Source organism: Pelodiscus sinensis, chromosome 2 (assembly GCF_049634645.1).
Source record: "Pelodiscus sinensis isolate JC-2024 chromosome 2, ASM4963464v1, whole genome shotgun sequence".
Taxonomy (NCBI): Eukaryota; Metazoa; Chordata; order Testudines; family Trionychidae; genus Pelodiscus; species Pelodiscus sinensis.
In genome coordinates, this window is record NC_134712.1 from 154,395,072 (window position 1) to 154,412,997 (window position 17,926).

A 17,926-nucleotide genomic window follows, 5' to 3' on the forward strand; every position below is an offset into this window, starting at 1 on the left:
GCTAGCCACCTACAGAAAGAATGAAGATACCATTTTAGCTATTGCAAGAAGAATTCTTGAATGATTCATTGTAGTAAATTACTTGACTAAAACTCATCACTAAAATAAAATCTTCCAAGAACACATTCTATTTTTTTTTGCTTGACCTTGCTTGCATGCAGTATTTGCCTGCAGACTTATACTTTACATTCCATGATGATAAAATCACTTCATTCCCAATAAACATAATAAATTAAAATGGCTTTCAGCCACCAGATTCCAAAATAGCATACAGACAAGTAAAATAATTCATTGTTCAGAGACCATAACAAATTTTAATGTGCATTTTACAGAGTAAACAGAGGGCTGCACTGCCATCTGCGAGGGGTCAAACGAGTGGAAGTGAATGCATGTATTACAAAATCCACACAGTACTGAGTTACAAATTAAAAAATAATGCATCATCAAAAAAGGAAACAAAAATGTCTGTTGGTGGTACGACATATAGATAATATTAAAAACTGTCTTGCATGAGGACCATGGTATGTCTACTGTGATGTTATATCACACATACTCTAAGCAATTTACAGAATTGAAGTTAGTTTTGCATATACAGGAGTTGCAAAATTAGAGAAAACACATTGAAAGATAGAACACACACAAAAAAAATGTATTTATATAACCACCACACAGTCAAAAGGGGTTGGCCTAAGTCAGCAACTGCCACCATTGAACAAGAAACAAACCAAGAAAAAAAAGGAAAATGAAAAGGAAAAGGAAGGGGGTGAAAAAAAGTGGAAAATTTTCAAAAAAGTAAAATTAAAAAATCCTCAGTAATAATTCTTGCTTGTCTTCAGAAACAACGTCCTCTAGTTCTGTTAGTTGTTTTACAATGTTGTTATTTTCATTTTGCACTCTCCCGCACAAACAAAAATAGGCTTTCAATCAGTTTCTGAGGTGTTTTTGCCAGACGTGATGCTGAGTCATTTTGTTTTCTTGAGATTTTTTTGTTGTTTTTTATCTATGTATATATAATTAGCTGCTGCTTGCCTCTTGCCTTCAACAGTCCTTTCAAAGAAGGAAATGAAATATCATCCATAGTGATTTTTTATAATAGTGATGACTTGCAAGCCAACCCCTGAGCAGTCAAAAATATGATACTTCTATTTGCTGAAAGAAAAGGAAACTAGGTCCTGCTGTTACAAAATGTCCTGTGACATCACACCAGTTCTCTTTAAATAAATGATCAGTGATACAGCAAAGAAAATAATATAGATCAAGAAAACGTAGTATCCTCTTCATATATATATTTATATGTTTAAACAATATATATGTTTGTTTTGTTTTTGTACTTCCTGAAGGTGCTCCATGTGTAGCGAATTAGAGTACATTGGGTGCAGAGTGGTGGTTGGAGGTTAGGGTCAACTTTGCTGTCCGCTCCGTGGATTTTACAGGCGATTTGCTCTTTGCTTTAAGAAGAGAAAGTGATATTGGAAAAAGTCAGCACTTTTAGATTAAAGCAAAGCACCCTTCACAAAGCCACAAATAAGAAGCAGGACAGAAAGTCCATGGCTTGTAGCTATCCTCGCACCTGCGGAAGAAGTTATAAGATATTCGCTCATCTTGCAGATTTCCAATGCTCCTTATAAGGCTGTTTAAACACATACATTTATATATTTAATTAGCTCGCCAGCTTGGCTCTGGTGCCCATGAATGTCTTGGCATGCACTGCAAATAACAACACATACAAAGTATTTCAGTCCCAGGGAGGTTTTTTTTTGCTTGCTATGTCTTTTTAAACAATGTAATCCAATTACCATATACAGAGAGAAATAAATCTACCTTCCACCTCAATTCATCAAATCCTTACAAAATAATTTCTAAAGTTGCTTTGTAATGAAAATATTGGATACTAACAAAACAGACTATTGTCAACTTCAAAATATTTGCTTGCAAAATAAAAGCAATGCTAAGGAACCTGGGAGAATGTAGTGCAGTCTAAGGGAAGAAATTGCTTGAAGTCTATTTTGAGTACCAGATCTTCCAGGGATTTTTTTTCTTCAGAAACCTAAGAGAATGATGCTTAAACTGGCACTAGATTTAATGTAAGTTCCCTTAGAACTATGCTAATCAAAACTGAAAAATTTGCATAAGTATTCTTGAATTCTAGATGTGTGATATACTAGTCCTTAAAGTCTAAAGCCAGTGCTGTACCTCATAAATATATGCAAAAGTATTTATATTATTTTAGGGAAAAGTTGTAAACTGAATGTCGTCATACTCTACATTAAGGGGTGCTTTATAAAGTATTACTGAATAATATATTAGACGTTACAAATACAATCAGCATGTGTTTATAAATGTTTATAAAGTCATCTCTGGATAGTACTGTCACTGCTTATAAGTCACTTGATGTGGTTTTGAACTCTAATAACTGATCTAACATTGAAGACAGCATCTGTAAATGAACTACCAATACTTCATAAATTATTTAAATATAGAACTTCAATATCAAGTGTGTCCCTGAATTGGTTCATCAATGACTGGCTGCAAAAATTGCAGTTTTTCCCTTTTCAATTTTGAAACACTTACGCCAATTTCATTTTGTAAGAGGGGTTTCCTTCACCATTGTGTTATGGTTTTCAAACTGACAATCAGTTACTATTAAATAATTTTTCAAAACAAGCTTTTTTTAAAGTATTCATACGGGATTTGTGAGCCTTTTGTCCTTAAACTGTGTTGTACATTCGATGAGAAGAGGGTGCAATTCTAATCACTTTTTAAAGAATTTGATTGAACAATTGAAATAGGATCATATTGATAAGACAAGGATCACAAAAAGATTGTAAAACCACCTGAAAAATAAAAATAACCTGAATTAGTCTAAATGTAGAAAAAAATTCCTCCTTTAATTAAGGAAAAGAGGAAAATCGTTTCTTCTCAGCCACCATTTTTGTAGAACCCAGAACTGATGGCGTGTTCTGAATACTCAAGAGTGCATCCTTTTATCTCAATCATAACATAAATGTATCCTGCAAATGATATTTCCACCATACAAATTCCAGGGTCTCTATCTATGGCAGGTTGATTTTGTTTGTTCACAGATTTTATATGAACAGGTTACACATGTGCAAGTTAAAGCTTAACTGAGCATATTGGGAACAATCTCAAAATTAATATATTTTAAATGTCATAATAAAAAGAGGCTGTTAAAAATAGATGAGGTTACTTTAGTTATGTAGCATAGTCATCATGGGCCTGCATCAGAATCCTTAAGTAGTCTACGAAGTTGACCCTCTAGCATCCTAACACAATACTGGAGTCTTACTTGTTCTAAGTAGTTTTATTTCTTTTCAAAATGCTCATCTAACCATGACAGACACATTTCTAGTAACATCTCCTATAAAATAAAATTGATTTCTAAGCTACAATGAATATGAGTGAGTATGAATGGTCATGAAGATTAAATGCATTTTTATCCTTCAAAGATAACTTTGAAATACAGTAGGAGTCTAAATGTATTCAGCTTTTTCACTGAACCACTGAAGAAGTTTCTTCATTCTTTTCCTGGCTCAAACATTTCTCTTCCCTATTTGTCAGTAGTGGGAAAAATAAACAAAGTACAGAACACATTAAAGCAATTAAACAAAAAGCAACTGTTAAAGATCCATCTTGTTTGGGGGTTTTTAGTCACCAGTGGAAGCTATTTAGTATTCCTATAAACTTCTCTATTTTAGGAGCTTTAGCATGTTTAGCTAGGTTGCACCCCAAGGGACAGCTAACCTCTGCAGAGTGGTTGGGTATCTGAGTGCTTCTCATCTTTCCAGTTCTTATTATCTTGCAGATATACTAAATTCTAATGGCCAGATCCTCTTAGAACTTTATGCACAGTGAATAATACCCTATTCCAAAAGCAATTGGACTGAATGCAGGCTGGTTATGGGCATCCAAATGTGGCCTTTAGGATTTGGAATATCAGATGAAATCTCAGAGACAAATTTATGAGAAAAATGAAAGAATGGTGCTCAGCAATCAGGAGTAGTACAGTTAATCAGAAACTTTTCAGTTCATCACATGGACGGAATACAAATCACCTGAATTTCAACACCATAGATGTGTATACATTTATAAAGGTATGAGTGTCTAGTATTCTCCTGATCACCTAAATCATAAATAGAAGTGTGTGAACATTTGGCTGTTGTGCATTGCAGAAATTTGGCTGATGTTTTCTTCAGTTCAGTTTTCTGACTTGCATCTTCCTCCACTCTCTTCAGTGTTCCTTTGTGATCTGGATTGCAAATAACCTAAATCTCAAAGCCAAATGATAAGAAGTCACAATTCTGCATGCTTTCCATGTAAAATCAGTCCAGGATAACTTAACTTGTCCTAAGATCATTCAAACTATGAACCTTAAATCAGGTTTGTTGAAAGGTTTTCAGAATTTTGAGTTTGGAAAGAGTGTTGGATCCAGAAAGGTTCATTTCATTTGATCGTGTATTATTTCATGCAGTCCTCAAATTAATAAATGCCTTCTCTGTCGTCACTCTACTAATCATTGCCAAGGTTTATCTTTGGAAATCTTGACCATCTGAATGATTTTGCTATGCAGTAAATTTTTTGAGATGTCAAAAAAAAAACAACCCCACCAATCTGAAGCAAGGGAAAACGTGAGAAATCTCACAATTTTTTGCAAACAAAAATTGGGGGAAAGAGGAGAGGAGTGGTGCAGGTGAAACAAAATATTTTATTTTTAAAATTTCAGAATTTCATTTCAATTTCAATCCCTTTTAATGTTTTTTATTCTAAACGTACTGAAATTTCAGTTGAAAAAGTCACTTGGAATTGAAAAAAACCCCTGTATTTCTATATTCTTTACAATGAAAATTTTAATACTGTGACAATTGCAACATTTTCTTCCAATAATTGTTATGAGTCAGGAGAGTCATCAAAAGTAAAACTGGTTTGTTAACAAGTATAGGATTCATCAACAAGGCATTTCAATTAAAAAAAAACCTTTCTCCACCAGAAAAAGATCCTAACCTATTCTGCATCTCTCTTATGCAACTACACTGCTATTTTTTATATATATTTATTTATATATATATTTTTATAAAAAAAACATTAAAGACCTCTAGCAGCCTTGTGAGAAAGGTAAATAGCATCTCTCTTATGCAACCCACTGTACAAACTAGTATAACGAGATATAGAGAGTTTACCAGTGATTTGCCTGAGTTTGTGGAAGAACAAGGACTAGCAGTCAAGTCAGTATTAAAGCCCAAGTGCCCTTTCCTCAGGCCAATTTTTGTAACCAAAAGAATATATTTTTCCTCTCAGGTACTTCTTTAGCTGTCTTGGGAAATATTGTGAGGCTAACAGCTGGCTACATGAACATTTAGTTTGTGCTCGCTTGGGTATGAATATGCCTTGCACAATCCTGCTGCACCTTAAGTGTCTATGTGGACCCTGCTGCCATGCATTAACAGTCCCACAGTATCCCACTTTGCAATTGGAATAGATGGAAAGTAAACTAAGGAGCTGTGAGTGTATGACACAGAGATCTACACAGACACTTAGAATAGGCTCGTATGGGGTAGACTCACATCTCAATATGCTAAAAACTCAATATTTGTGTAGATAAGCCCTAAGTGCTGAGACATAAAAAAAGAGAAACTTGAGGTTGTCACAGCTCAGAAACGGGACTAGATTAACTCATTCCAAATTTGAGCAAAGGATCTATTCAGTTCTTATATAATCTGAACTAGTCACCTCTGTACATCAACATGCACATTCCAAAACCGTGTTGTAACCCTTTATTTTATCCTTCTCTTCTTGTCTTGATCTTCCAACTTTCCTGACCCACTTAATAACCCTTCTGAGTATAAGGTTGTGTATATCAGTGGTTGTTAATCATGAATAGTCATGTTCATACTTCAGTCTGTTATGACCCATACCTGATTTCTCTTCCCTAATTTAGGGCCTGATTCTTTAATATTTTCTCACTCTGAATATCCTTTATTCATCTGACATTTCCCATTGACTTAAACCCACTTGGCATGAATAAATGCTTCTCTGCAAAAGGGTTGAGATGTACGGGTTCTTTGCATCCTGGCATCTGGAATGTCACTGCTAGTTACTCAAACTGAGTTCAGAAGCAGACTGTTGGTTGCAGACTGTGGTAGTGCAGCTAAAATCCTAACAGTAAATTGGTAGTTACTCCTAATATTTGGGAAACACTGGTAGCATGTGCTGTGAATACTCTTATTGGATTCTTTATGCACTGAACAGACATTTACTTTGTTTCTCCCTTGGAAACAGAGGTCTTAAGATATCTTAGGGTATGTCTCCATTAGTTCGAATTAACTTTGATAGGTGTTACACTAGCGCTCTGCTAGTTCGAACTTAATTCGAACTAGCGGAGCGCTTAGTTCGAACTAGGTAAACCTCATTCTACGAGGACTAAGCCTATTTCGAACTTACTAGTTCGAATTAAGGGGTGTGTAGCCCCTTAATTCGAACTAGTGGGATGCTAACCCTCCCCAGCTTTCCCTGGTGGCCACTCTGGCCAACACCAAGGAAACTCTATTGCCCCCCTCCCGGCCCCGGACCCCTTAAAGGGGCACGGGCTGGCTACGGTGCCCGTGCCAGGTGAAAGCCTGCCAGAACCCAGCCAGCAGACCCTGCACCTGGCACGGCTCGAGCCAGCCACCCGATGCCCCCCAGCCCTCCCCCTCTTCCCGGGACCAGGCTGGCAGCTCCCGGGAGCTTGCCCAGGACCGCAAGAGGCGGGCACCCACCTGGTCCAGTGCAGACATCGTGGACCTCGTCCACGACCTCCGCTCTAGGCACAGGAAAATGGCTGTCTAGGGCAGGAGAGCTGCCAGCCTGGCCACCCAGGAGCAGGTTTGCATGAAAATCAAGGTGGTCCACTGAGACCCCCGACCCTGAGCCCTGAGCTTAGAATGGCCGTACTGGGTCAGACCAAAGGTCCATCTAGCCCAGTAGCCTGTCTGCCGACAGCGGCCAACCCTAGGGACCCTGGAGGGGATGGACCGAAGACAGTGACCAAGCCATTTGTCTCATACCATCCCTCTCCAGCCTTCCACAAACTTCGGGAAGGGACACCACTCCTACCCCCTGGCTAATACCACTCCATGGACCCAACCTCCATGACTTTATCTCACTTCTCTTTAAACTCTGTTATAGTTGTAGCCTTCACAGCCTCCTGCAGCAAGAAGTTCCACAGGTTGACTATTTGCTTTGTGAAGAAGCCTGTTACTAGTTTGAAGCCTGCTACCCATTCCTTTCCTTTGGTGTCCTCTAGTCCTTCTATTATGGGAACTAATGAAGAACTTTTCTGTATGCACCCTCTCCACCCCACTCCTGCTTTTATAGACCTCTATCATATCCCCCCTCCATCTCCTCTTTTCTAAGATGAAAAGTCCCAGTCTCTTTAGCCTCTCTTCATATGGGACCTGTTCCAAACCCCTCATCATTTTAGTTGCCCTCCCCTCTCCCACCCTCTCTCTTCCCCTCTCCCACCTCCTTTTCCCAGTCTCCCCGAGTTTTGTTCAATAAAGAGAGATTCTATTTTTGAACACAATTGTCCTTTATTTTGTACATCAGGAAGGGGGTCTAGGGAGGGGTAAGTGGATGGAGGTGAGGGAGGAATGGGGTACGAGCCCCCGATGGGGAGGACTGGGCTGGCTCTGCGGGATTCTGGGGGTGGAAGCTCTCCTGCAGCCCCCCAATTGCCCCCTCTCCCCAGATGGCAGCCTGCGGCAAGTGCAGCTGGTCTGATGTCGAGTGCTGTGATGTGCCCAGTGTGGGTACTCCGGGCAATCCAAGCCAGGACTGCTTTGTAAGCAGGGCACCCCTGAGAACTGTCTGTCTGGCGTGGGGGTCGGGTCCCTTTAAGCACAGCCCTCGGCTAGCCTGAGTCCACAGCTCCACGCTCTAAGTCCTCATCTGATGCCCTGCCGGCACTGCTTCTGGCCATCCTTAACCCTGGTTCAGGGTCCACTCTGTGTGGACATGCTACTTCGAATTAGCAAAACGCTAATTCAAACTAGTTTTTTAGTCTGGATGCGTTAGTTCGAAGTAGCTTAATTCGAATGAACTAAGTCGAACTAAGTTAGTTCGAATTAGCGCTGTAGTGTAGACATACCCTTAGATATTTTTAAAAAAATGCAAATGAGCAAACCAATGCACTACTAGGTCACTGGTAAGCAAGCAGCATAAAGGATTAGGTTTGATCACTTTTCTCTCACTTTATGATAACTAAGGATGACTGTCAGAACTTCTTATACATTAAACCTAATCACCAAATAACAATATAGCTTCTGGCTGGTAAAAAGGCCTTTACATTATCCACAAGAAAACATGATTCACATTTCAAAACTGAATTACACCAATCTCCTCCTCCTACCTACCACTCGTTCACTCCTCCAAAAAAAGAAATCCTACCTAATATAGGTCTTAATACTGTATCAGAATTCAGAAGCACTTTCATAAAAAAAATCTACAAAATTAAGCTTCTGTGTCATAGACATTGAAGAATTATTAATCATTAGAGAGAAACATGTCTGTGCCAGGTATGCAAACCACATATCAATGTTGGCACCTATATGACCATGTTCAGCCTCATCTTTTAGATGTAGCTAGCCTGAATCTCTCTTCCTTTCCACTGGTGTAAACTGGAAGTAATTCCATGAAAATCCATTAGCTCATAATGACATAAAAATGGTGAGATGGGTGATACAGGTCTAAAGTCTTTCTCTAAATGCTTTAAATCCATCCTCCCACTAATTCTAAATCACTGAGCTTCTCTACCATTCTCTTCAATCTATTTTCAATCTTCCCCCCTCCTCTCTTAAGCTGATGAGAGTTGGGGTGGTTAGAACTGTGTGCAGTCCTTTGACAGTATTCTATATAGCAGGCACCTCGACTGTGTCCAGACTCAGGTTTTTTTTTTAAAAAAGTAGCCTTTTTTCGAAAAAACTTCACCTGCATCTAGACTGCAGCTGTGTTCTTTCGAAATTAAATCGAAAGAACGCGGCTTTTCTTTCGACGGCGGTAAACCTAATTTCACGAGGAAGAACGCCTTCTTTCGAAAGTGCTCTTTCGAAAAAAGGCGTTCTTGAATGCAAACAGGGGTTTTTCAAAAGAGAGCATCCAGACTGCCTGGGTGCTCTCTTTGGAAAAAGCAGCTTGCTTTTTCGAAAGTTCCACTTGCAGTCTAGACGCTCTTTTTCGAAAGAGGCTTGCAGTCTAGACATAGCCCTAGGGAATAGCATGAACACTCACAGATATTGTGTATGTGCTTCAAGAAAAAAAATAAATGTGTGAGCTATTATTTCAGTAGATGCAGTGTCTGACAGGGACAATATAATCATATTTATAAATCAACATTGCTTCATTGAAGCCAATGGGCTTACATCAGCTGAGAATCAGGCTCATAATTATTTAGTGACAAGCTACTCCTTTTTCCTCAATTCTTAATTCCCCCCTTCTCCCAACTAATCTTATCATTTTAACATTTTGTTCAGAGGCACAAGAGGAACTGGAAGAAGGGGAATACTGTAGGTCTATTGTGGTGTCCAACAATGTATTCCAATTTTCATGGTGTCAATGAGCACTGCTCTTCTGAAAGTGTTATTTTGCTGGACAGTTTCCCCAGTGACACTGTTCATGAAAGTAACAATAGCAGTTGACGTAAAAGAAGCTGTAACAACAGAAGAAACAGCAACAGCAAAATGGTGTTCTATGTTTTAGTAACTGTTGCAGGATATATAGAGCCTGAGTGAATAGTATCTATAATATTTTCTGTGGCCATTATCTTACACTTTTATGTTTTTACTCTTTTCATTATGTTAGACAGCTTAGTTCCAGAAAAGTAACATTTGCTGGAGGGAGTGTGTTTGGGGGTGTCAAACTTCAATTAGATGTATCAGACTGGAGCACACATGTGCATATTCACACGCGCACACAAACATACACACACATACACAAAGTGTACTAAATTGTAGTAACAAAATGTGCCAGATGCATTTTGTAAACGAAATGGTAAAATGAAAAGGGGAAACCCCCCAACACCCTGTCTAGGGTATAGAAAAAGAGAATCCTATATTCTTCAAACGACATCCATCTTCCTAAAGAAGCAATCAGGAGTGGAGTTTTCCTTCAGAGAAAGGAAATTCCCTGCTTCATATCCAAAATCATGAAAAAGAATGCCTTCCACATTGCTGTATATTTATCAAGTAACAAACTGGATGATTTCTGAAACCAGGAAATCCCATCAATTATGCTAAGTGTGTGTCCTGTCTCATGCTTTGTGATTTCCAATGTCCTGGTGCAAGATACTGAACGAGCAGCAATGATAAGTAATTTGTATGAACAAATAAAACACATTGGTCCATGCATATTTTTCATAGTGGTTAATGATTACTTGTTCTTTGCTCTCTACTAAGGAGGCTTCTCAGAGGTTTCCTCATGAAATTTATCATTTTTGGCTCTGGAGGCAAGGTAACTGAGGGTATGTCTACACTACCCCGCTAGTTCGAACTAGCGGGGTAATGTATGCATACCGAACTTGCTAATGAAGCCCGGGATTTGAACTTCCCGGGCTTCATTAGCATAAAGCCGGCACCGCCATTTTTAAAAGCCGGCTAGTGCGAACCCCGTGCCGTGTGGCTACACGCGGCACGGGCTAGATAGTTCGAACTACGTAGCCATTCCGAACTATCTGTACTCCTCGTGGAACGTGGAGTACAGATAGTTCGGAATGGCTACGTAGTTCGAACTATCTAGCCCGTGCCGCGTGTAGCCGCGCGGCACGGGGTTCGCACTAGCCGGCTTTTAAAAATGGCGGCGCCGGCTTTATGCTAATGAAGCCCGGGAAGTTCAAATCCCGGGCTTCATTAGCAAGTTCGGTATGTATACATTACCCCGCTAGTTCGAACTAGCGGGGTAGTGTAGACATACCCTCAGAGGTTAAACCATTTTTAAATAACTAAAGATAAGCAATAGGGTGGCTTTACAGAATATGACTATCCATACTTAGCCCAAAGAACAAAGCAACTGGTAATACTTTCCAGACTCTGTATTCCATGTTTGCCCCAGAAAAGGAATCCTCTTATGGGGCTTAACATAGTATGATGCTGACTGCTTTGGCTCACATCCAGCAATGAACTTAAACATGTGCTTACATTTGAAGCATGTGAGTACTCTCATTGACTTCAATGTGTCTATGTATTTATGTGCCTAATGAAACCCAGTCATATTGATCATCACCTGTGAAGATTGAATCCTGTAATTATCAAAATGCATCACAAAATACATAGAACTGCAGTTATTATGCACATTTTTCTCAGGTCCCAAATCTGTTATCTCCATTGGGAATTTGAAGGGTGGTGAGATTTTGTTTTATAATATTTTCCTACTTACTGGCAGTTGCATAGAAGAATGGGAGCAGTTGCTACTGATTTATGTATTTTCATAAGCATCAGGAGATGAAATCCTGGCTCCACTGAAGTAAAAGGGAGTATTTTTAGGGTGCGTCTACACATTACCCTTACCTCAAAATGAGCTACACAATTTGTGCTATGCAAATTCTGTAGATTATTTTGAGATAATTTCAAAATAGCTTATTTCAAAATTTGGTATTGTCTACACCGAGTCAAATTTTGAAATAAAGTACTACTCCAAAACATCCTTTAACTCTTGTGGAATAAGGTTTATGGAGGCGTCGGAATAGCAAGCCCATTATATTTCAAAATAATGGGCATGCCCAAAGACGTGGAATAGCTATTTTGGGATACTTCTGTATCGTGAAATAGTACCACAGTTTAGACATAGTCTTATTATTCTCAGGGGGACTAGGGTTACCCTGAGGGTGCCTAGTGTCTGGAATACACGCATATATAAAATAAATTAAACTAGGATTTTTAAAAATCCCTAAGGAACTAGCAACTTAATTCTTTACCTCTTCTGTGAAATTCCCAGCCTAATAAAATGTTGTCATAAAAATTTGCTTTAAGGTAGAACTTGGAACAAAAAAAAGTCTCACCCCATACAAAGCTTTAATCAGAATGAATGCTATACAGTGATTAAAGCAAGTATAGCAAGATGTGATGGGTCAGGCATACATCAAGACTCACAGACAGTACAGCTGTCACTGCATAGTACCCACAGGAACTGAAATGACCACTTGGCCAATCTCCAAAGAAATGGGAAGATTTTATTGTGAAAAGACATGGCCATACATGGAGAAGGAAGTTTAGAATAAGAGAAAAATGGAGGACACGTTTTGATTAACACAAGAACTGAAGGACTGATCAATCAAGGGGACCGAGTATACTATTAAGTAGAAAAATATATTTTCCTGAACCATACTTTATGTCATAGAAAAGAGTGTGTAGAAATGTTTGGAGTCTGTTACTTCATTCCTTTATTATTGTTCCTTGCATCACAAGGGATAACAATGGGAGCTGAAGGTACTTAGCATTTTTCAAACTGAGGTCCACATTTCCTTGGGCATCAGCATATAAATTGGATGTTTATTCTGTTATTTGAGATTAACTGAAAAATGATTGTTGCTTTCAGAAAAGATGAATATGCAAGTCCTTTTAAGTAAACAAAAATTAAAGATCATGGCACGTAAATATATCTAATTGTAACAGATAGTATATAACCTATTACCTACACATTATTTTACTGATGGAATTATTAAAATTGGTAATGTATAAAAAAATAAAAATCAACAGTCCTTTTTTTTATGTTGCACCCCAACACCTTATTTTCTGTATTGCTGAGCATCCTCAGCTACATTTGACTTCAGCTGTCATTGTGGATGTTCAATACTTTAGAAAATCAGCCCCCAAGTGATGCCAGTGGGAAATTTGCCAGTGGTCTCAGTGTGAAGGCTGAAGGGTTTTTTGTAGACTGACTCTGTGTGGATGTTCTAATATATAGACAGAAGGAAAAACATGTTGGTGAATATTCTATAACACTACAATTTGGGCATTGGAGTGTGTCTTAATTGTAAGCTGGTAGATTCAGACTATGTACTCAAAGTCCCAGATGAGGGGGAGCATCCATTATTAGAGTCTGCAGACTCCAAGAATGTTATAATTTCCTCCCTTTGTCTTTCTGCTTGGTACTGAGGTTTGCCATGGGTCTTCCTGATTCAAGGAATTTAGTAGGTGCTATAAAATGCAAAGACCCATTTACCCTTACTTGCTCTCTTAGGGTATGTCTACACTATCCCGCTAGTTCGAACTAGCGGGGTAATGTAGGCATACCGCACTTGCAAATGAAGCCCGGGATTTGAATTTCCCGGGCTTCATTTGCATAAGCCGTCCGGCGCCATTTTTAAATGCCGGCTTGTTCGAACCCTGTGCCGCGTGGCTACACCCGGCACGGGCTAGATAGTTCGAACTAGCAAGCCATTCCGCACTATCTGTACACCTCATTCCACGAGGCGTACCGGTAGTTCGGAGTAGGAACCTAGTCCGAACTAGCTAGTTCGAGCCCCGTGTAGCCGCGCTATACAGGGTTCGAACAAGCGGGGATTTAAAAATGGCGGCTCCCCACTTATGCAAATGAAGCCCAGGAAATTCAAATCCCGGGCTTCATTTGCAAGTGCGGTATGCCTACATTACCCCGCTAGTTCGAACTAGCGGGGTAGTGTAGACATACCCTTACAGGTTATTTACTGAACCCCCTTGTCATCAAAGGTATTGCTCTTCACACATTTCCTGTCTAAGGGCATGTCTACACTGCAGGGCAAAAGTCGAATTAAGCTACACATCTTCAGGTATGTCAATTGCGTAGCTGAAGTCAAAATGCTTTACTTTGGCTTTTGGCACTGTCTACCCAGCAGGAAGTCAAAGGAAGAACATTCTTCCTTCATATTCCCTTACTCCTTGTGAAATGAGGGTTACACTCATTTCAGAAGTCCTCCATCTTGACATTATTTCAAAATAATGGCTTGCTGTATAGACATGCACTTTGTTAGTTTGAAATAATGTCAGTTATGCCAAAATAACACTGCTGTGTAGACATACCCAAAGATGACAGAAAGGTTACTAAGATGTAGCCGGTTCTGTGTTTGAATTAGCGAGTCCTGAGAAGTATATAGATTTCCTAGGTATCTAAGAAGTCTGCATTTAAGTAGCCAGATTATGGACCTAAAATAACTTTTTATATGTATCAAAGACACATTTGGCCCAATCGCTCTAATTCAGTTGGCTTCCCTTTACATGGAACCAAATTCATTTGACTGTTGATGCTTAGCAAAAAAAACCCACACCTTTTGCCATAGTTATAAGACTTAGTGATAAATGAAATGTGTAATTTCACCTTTGGAATATGATACACTCTTTTGAATTATGCAGAGAAAATGTCTATCACTCCACCTACTTAAGACATTTTCCTGAATATATGCATATCAGGCTGTCATATTACTCAGATTGCTGTTATGCTGTGATGGCAGACTTCATTTGCAGCCAACCGTGCACATGAAATCGAAGGGCCAAACTATGACAGCTCTGACTTTTGCTTCACTGATTTTTTTAAAATTTCAAAATAGACTTTACTACATCTTCAGCGAATTTTTTCAATATATGTTTTTGTTCTTTCTTTTCTAGTCTATATCTGTCTCTGTATTTATAGTGATTTTTCAAGTATATGTATGGTATTTTATTGCAACACTTCACTGTGCTATATACACTTTCATTAAGTAAGCTTCAAAATATCCTGTGAGGTAAATAAGGGCTATATGAGACCCACAGAGGTATACAAAAGCCCACAAATCATACATACAGAATAAGACAATCAAAATTATAATTTACCAATCATTGCTATGCAATCCCCTCACAATTACCACATATATTCTGTTTCCTGAGGATATGGGGAAATTATGGTAACCACAGGTATTAGTAAATGGTGATAGTTGGGAAATGCCTTTTTATGTTGATGACTGCTGTCTCTAGTGCTAAATTTTACAAAACTAGTGCCATCTGAAACACACTTTTGTGGTAAACATCAGCCGTGAAAGAGTTCAACAGAGTGATGTTCAAATATAAATTTGGGTTGAAAAACATGCATATCATTAGATACAACTGATCTTGCCTAACTCATAGCTATGCCCTGCGATAGGGAGAGAGAGAGAGAGAGAAAATTTACCTGGCATTGCTTGTGTTCTTAACTAAATTTTTTGGGTGGGAAATAAAATGAAAATGCACATGCTTCATTTAAATCAGTGCTCTGAGGGAGGGCTGTAGATGAGGGGTTCAGTATGTAGGCTGTTCCAGGAGAGAGAACTACCCAGCCCTCTCTCACCACAGCAGCTTAGGCCAGGTGAGCAGTGCCTCTCCATGGCTGTTGCAGCTCCAGTGGGCAGAGCTGGGGGATGTGTGCATGTTCCCTGGCTGAGGCAGGTCCAGGTCCATCTGCACCCTGTGCTTCCCAGCCAGAGTGAAGAATGCAGAAAACTGTGCAGTTTCCTCTTGCTCCCTGATCAAGGGTGCCTTAGGGGTGGGAGGCCCAGGGCTGGGGCAGTCCTGGAGAAGGCACCCCCAGCCAGCCACTTGCATTTGCCACGTGATTCTCTTTTTCTGTACAGGGCATTCCCGAAATATGTTGCTCTAGTATATGTTGGTTCCGCATGTAGGAACTGTTGTGTTATTAAATCTTTCCCTTCTCCACTCATACATCTCTCACACACACGGAAAGACCAATTTGTGCAAACAGAAGTCATCCACGGGAAAAAAATTCCCTCCTTTATGTCATTTTGCTGTACGTCCATGTTTTTAGGAACGTATCTTCAATGTATAGAGGGGATGCCCTGTATGGTTTTATGAGAATCAATCCCATTCCAGGCACATCCAATTTCCTGACACAACCAAAACCTTACCTTACTTAAATTATGATAAGAAAAACAATATACCGAAATTCTTGAACAAACAAACAGACACACAGACACACAAAGTCTTTCAAATATGTAGCCTATAGTGTGTGTATGTGTGTGTGTGTGTGTATTCCCAAATATTTGTCTATTATTATATGAGCCAGATTTTTTTGTAATGTGCTTATCAATGCAATGAAAAAATTTCCTGTTAGTCATAAGGTAACACAACCCCTACTCTAATATTGGACCAAATTCTGATATCATCACCCACACTGAGTGAAACCTTATTCTGCAAGCAATCCCATTGATGTCAAGGTACTACTCAACAAAAGTAAAGGTCTCACCAGCTATGGCCTGGCATGAACTCTAATAAATATTTGAATTATACAGGTATGCAATTTTAACAATGTTTCCATTCTCTAGGATTGATATAATCACTGAAGAAAATTAAATTAAATAGGAAATGTCTCTCTCGCCATTTCTGTATTTGTGCACTATATTGAAAGATGGGGAAAGAGATTTTTTTGAACCATACAAGTAAATCAGTGCAGACCTGTTGATTAAATGTATGAGTAAGAAAGATTATCCATGATGTGCCTGCCTTGGCTATAATCTCTCTTCCTTTCTGAAGCCCCACATTTGGATGCCTCCTTTTCTACAATTGGAATCACGAGACAAATTCTCCTCTGCCCTGTGACTTACATAGTTAGTTACACCTCTGTGAAGAGAGTGTAAAGTGGATCTAAAATATTACCAAATCAGACTGAAAGTGAAAAATCAGCTCAATCTTCTCAGTGAGGAAACTGATCTTGAGCTTCAAAAGTTAAACTACTGGTGTTGAATCCACTGTCAGTTACATTATGGCACTTGAGTGTTTATTAGAAGAATTCAACATAAAATATAATGAGTCAATTCAGTACTGGTGAAAATCCATTTTCTTCAGTAGGTGAACTTGTCTTTGTGTATGGCACATGAAATTTTGTATATTCCATACATATAGATAAGAAATTAAATTCCTAATATTTTATTATTATGACTCTCTATTGTCAATAAATGACAATAAATACCATATTTGAAAACAAACTACCATTTGAAAGAGGCATACTTCTTGTCCATTCAGAGCTATGACTGCAAATCATTTTGAATTTGAAATACCAGTACAATTCAATTAGAGGTTTGTGTCCAGATCACTGACGGGACACTGCCCTTCCAGAGCAAAATGTTGGAAAAAAACCTGAATTATAATATTGAATCTTTTATACCTGTGATACTACCAGAGCAGTTTGCTGGACTACTGCTGCATCCATATTCTGGTCAAAGTACTTAAGTATGTGTCTATCGTTAAGCTTCTATCTTGTCCTAGTGACTTAAGGGGAAGTACTCATATGTAGAGCTTTTTGAGAATTTCAAGCTCTGATTTGTAGGAAATTCTGTTATTTTGAGCTTAGTTTTATTCTGAATCTAAATGAGGATGAAGGATTTATGTGACATAAAATTGACAGTAAAAATGTTGCTCAGGCCAATCAAAAATTGTTTCAATAAAATCGAAGCATTGTATTTCAATTTTCATATTTTAAGACTTATATATATATATACACACACACTCTATGGGTACGTCTAGACTGTAAGCCTCTTTCAAAAGAGGCTTTTTCAAAAGAATCTTTCAAAAAAGCCTCTTTCAAAAGAGAACGTCTATACTGAAATCACTTCCTTTGAAAAGGCAAGCCGCTTCTTCGAAAGAAAGCATCCAGGCAGTCTGGATGCTCTCTCTTGAAAAAGCCCTGTTTGAGTTCAATAACACCTTTTTTCGAAAGAGCACTTTCGAAAAAAAGCATTATTCCTCGTAAAATGAGGTTTTCTGAGATTGAAAAAACTGCTGCGTTCTTTTGATTTAATTTCTAAAGAAGGTGGCAGCAGTCTAGACTCAGGTGAAGTTTTTTTTAAAAAAAGGCCACTTTTTAAAGAAAAAAACCCTGTAGTCTGGACACACCCTATAAAAGAAAAGAAAATTCTAAACAGAACATCATTTTGATATGAAAA

General features: G+C 38.7%; 1 protein-coding gene across 4 annotated transcripts in view; it reads right to left on the reverse strand.

Annotated features, from left to right (window-relative positions):
• Positions 1-285: 285 nt before the first annotated feature.
• Positions 286-17,926, reverse strand: part of VSTM2A (V-set and transmembrane domain containing 2A) — a 30,337-nt gene continuing 12,696 nt past the window's right edge. Inside the window, exon 5 of one of the 4 annotated variants that reach the window (XM_006119378.4) lies at positions 286-1,570. In XM_006119378.4, the coding sequence (XP_006119440.1) occupies positions 1,494-1,570 (77 nt within the window). In that variant the 3' untranslated portion in view covers positions 286-1,493. The other 3 variants (XM_006119379.4, XM_006119377.4, XM_075921657.1) reach the window with 3 other exon arrangements.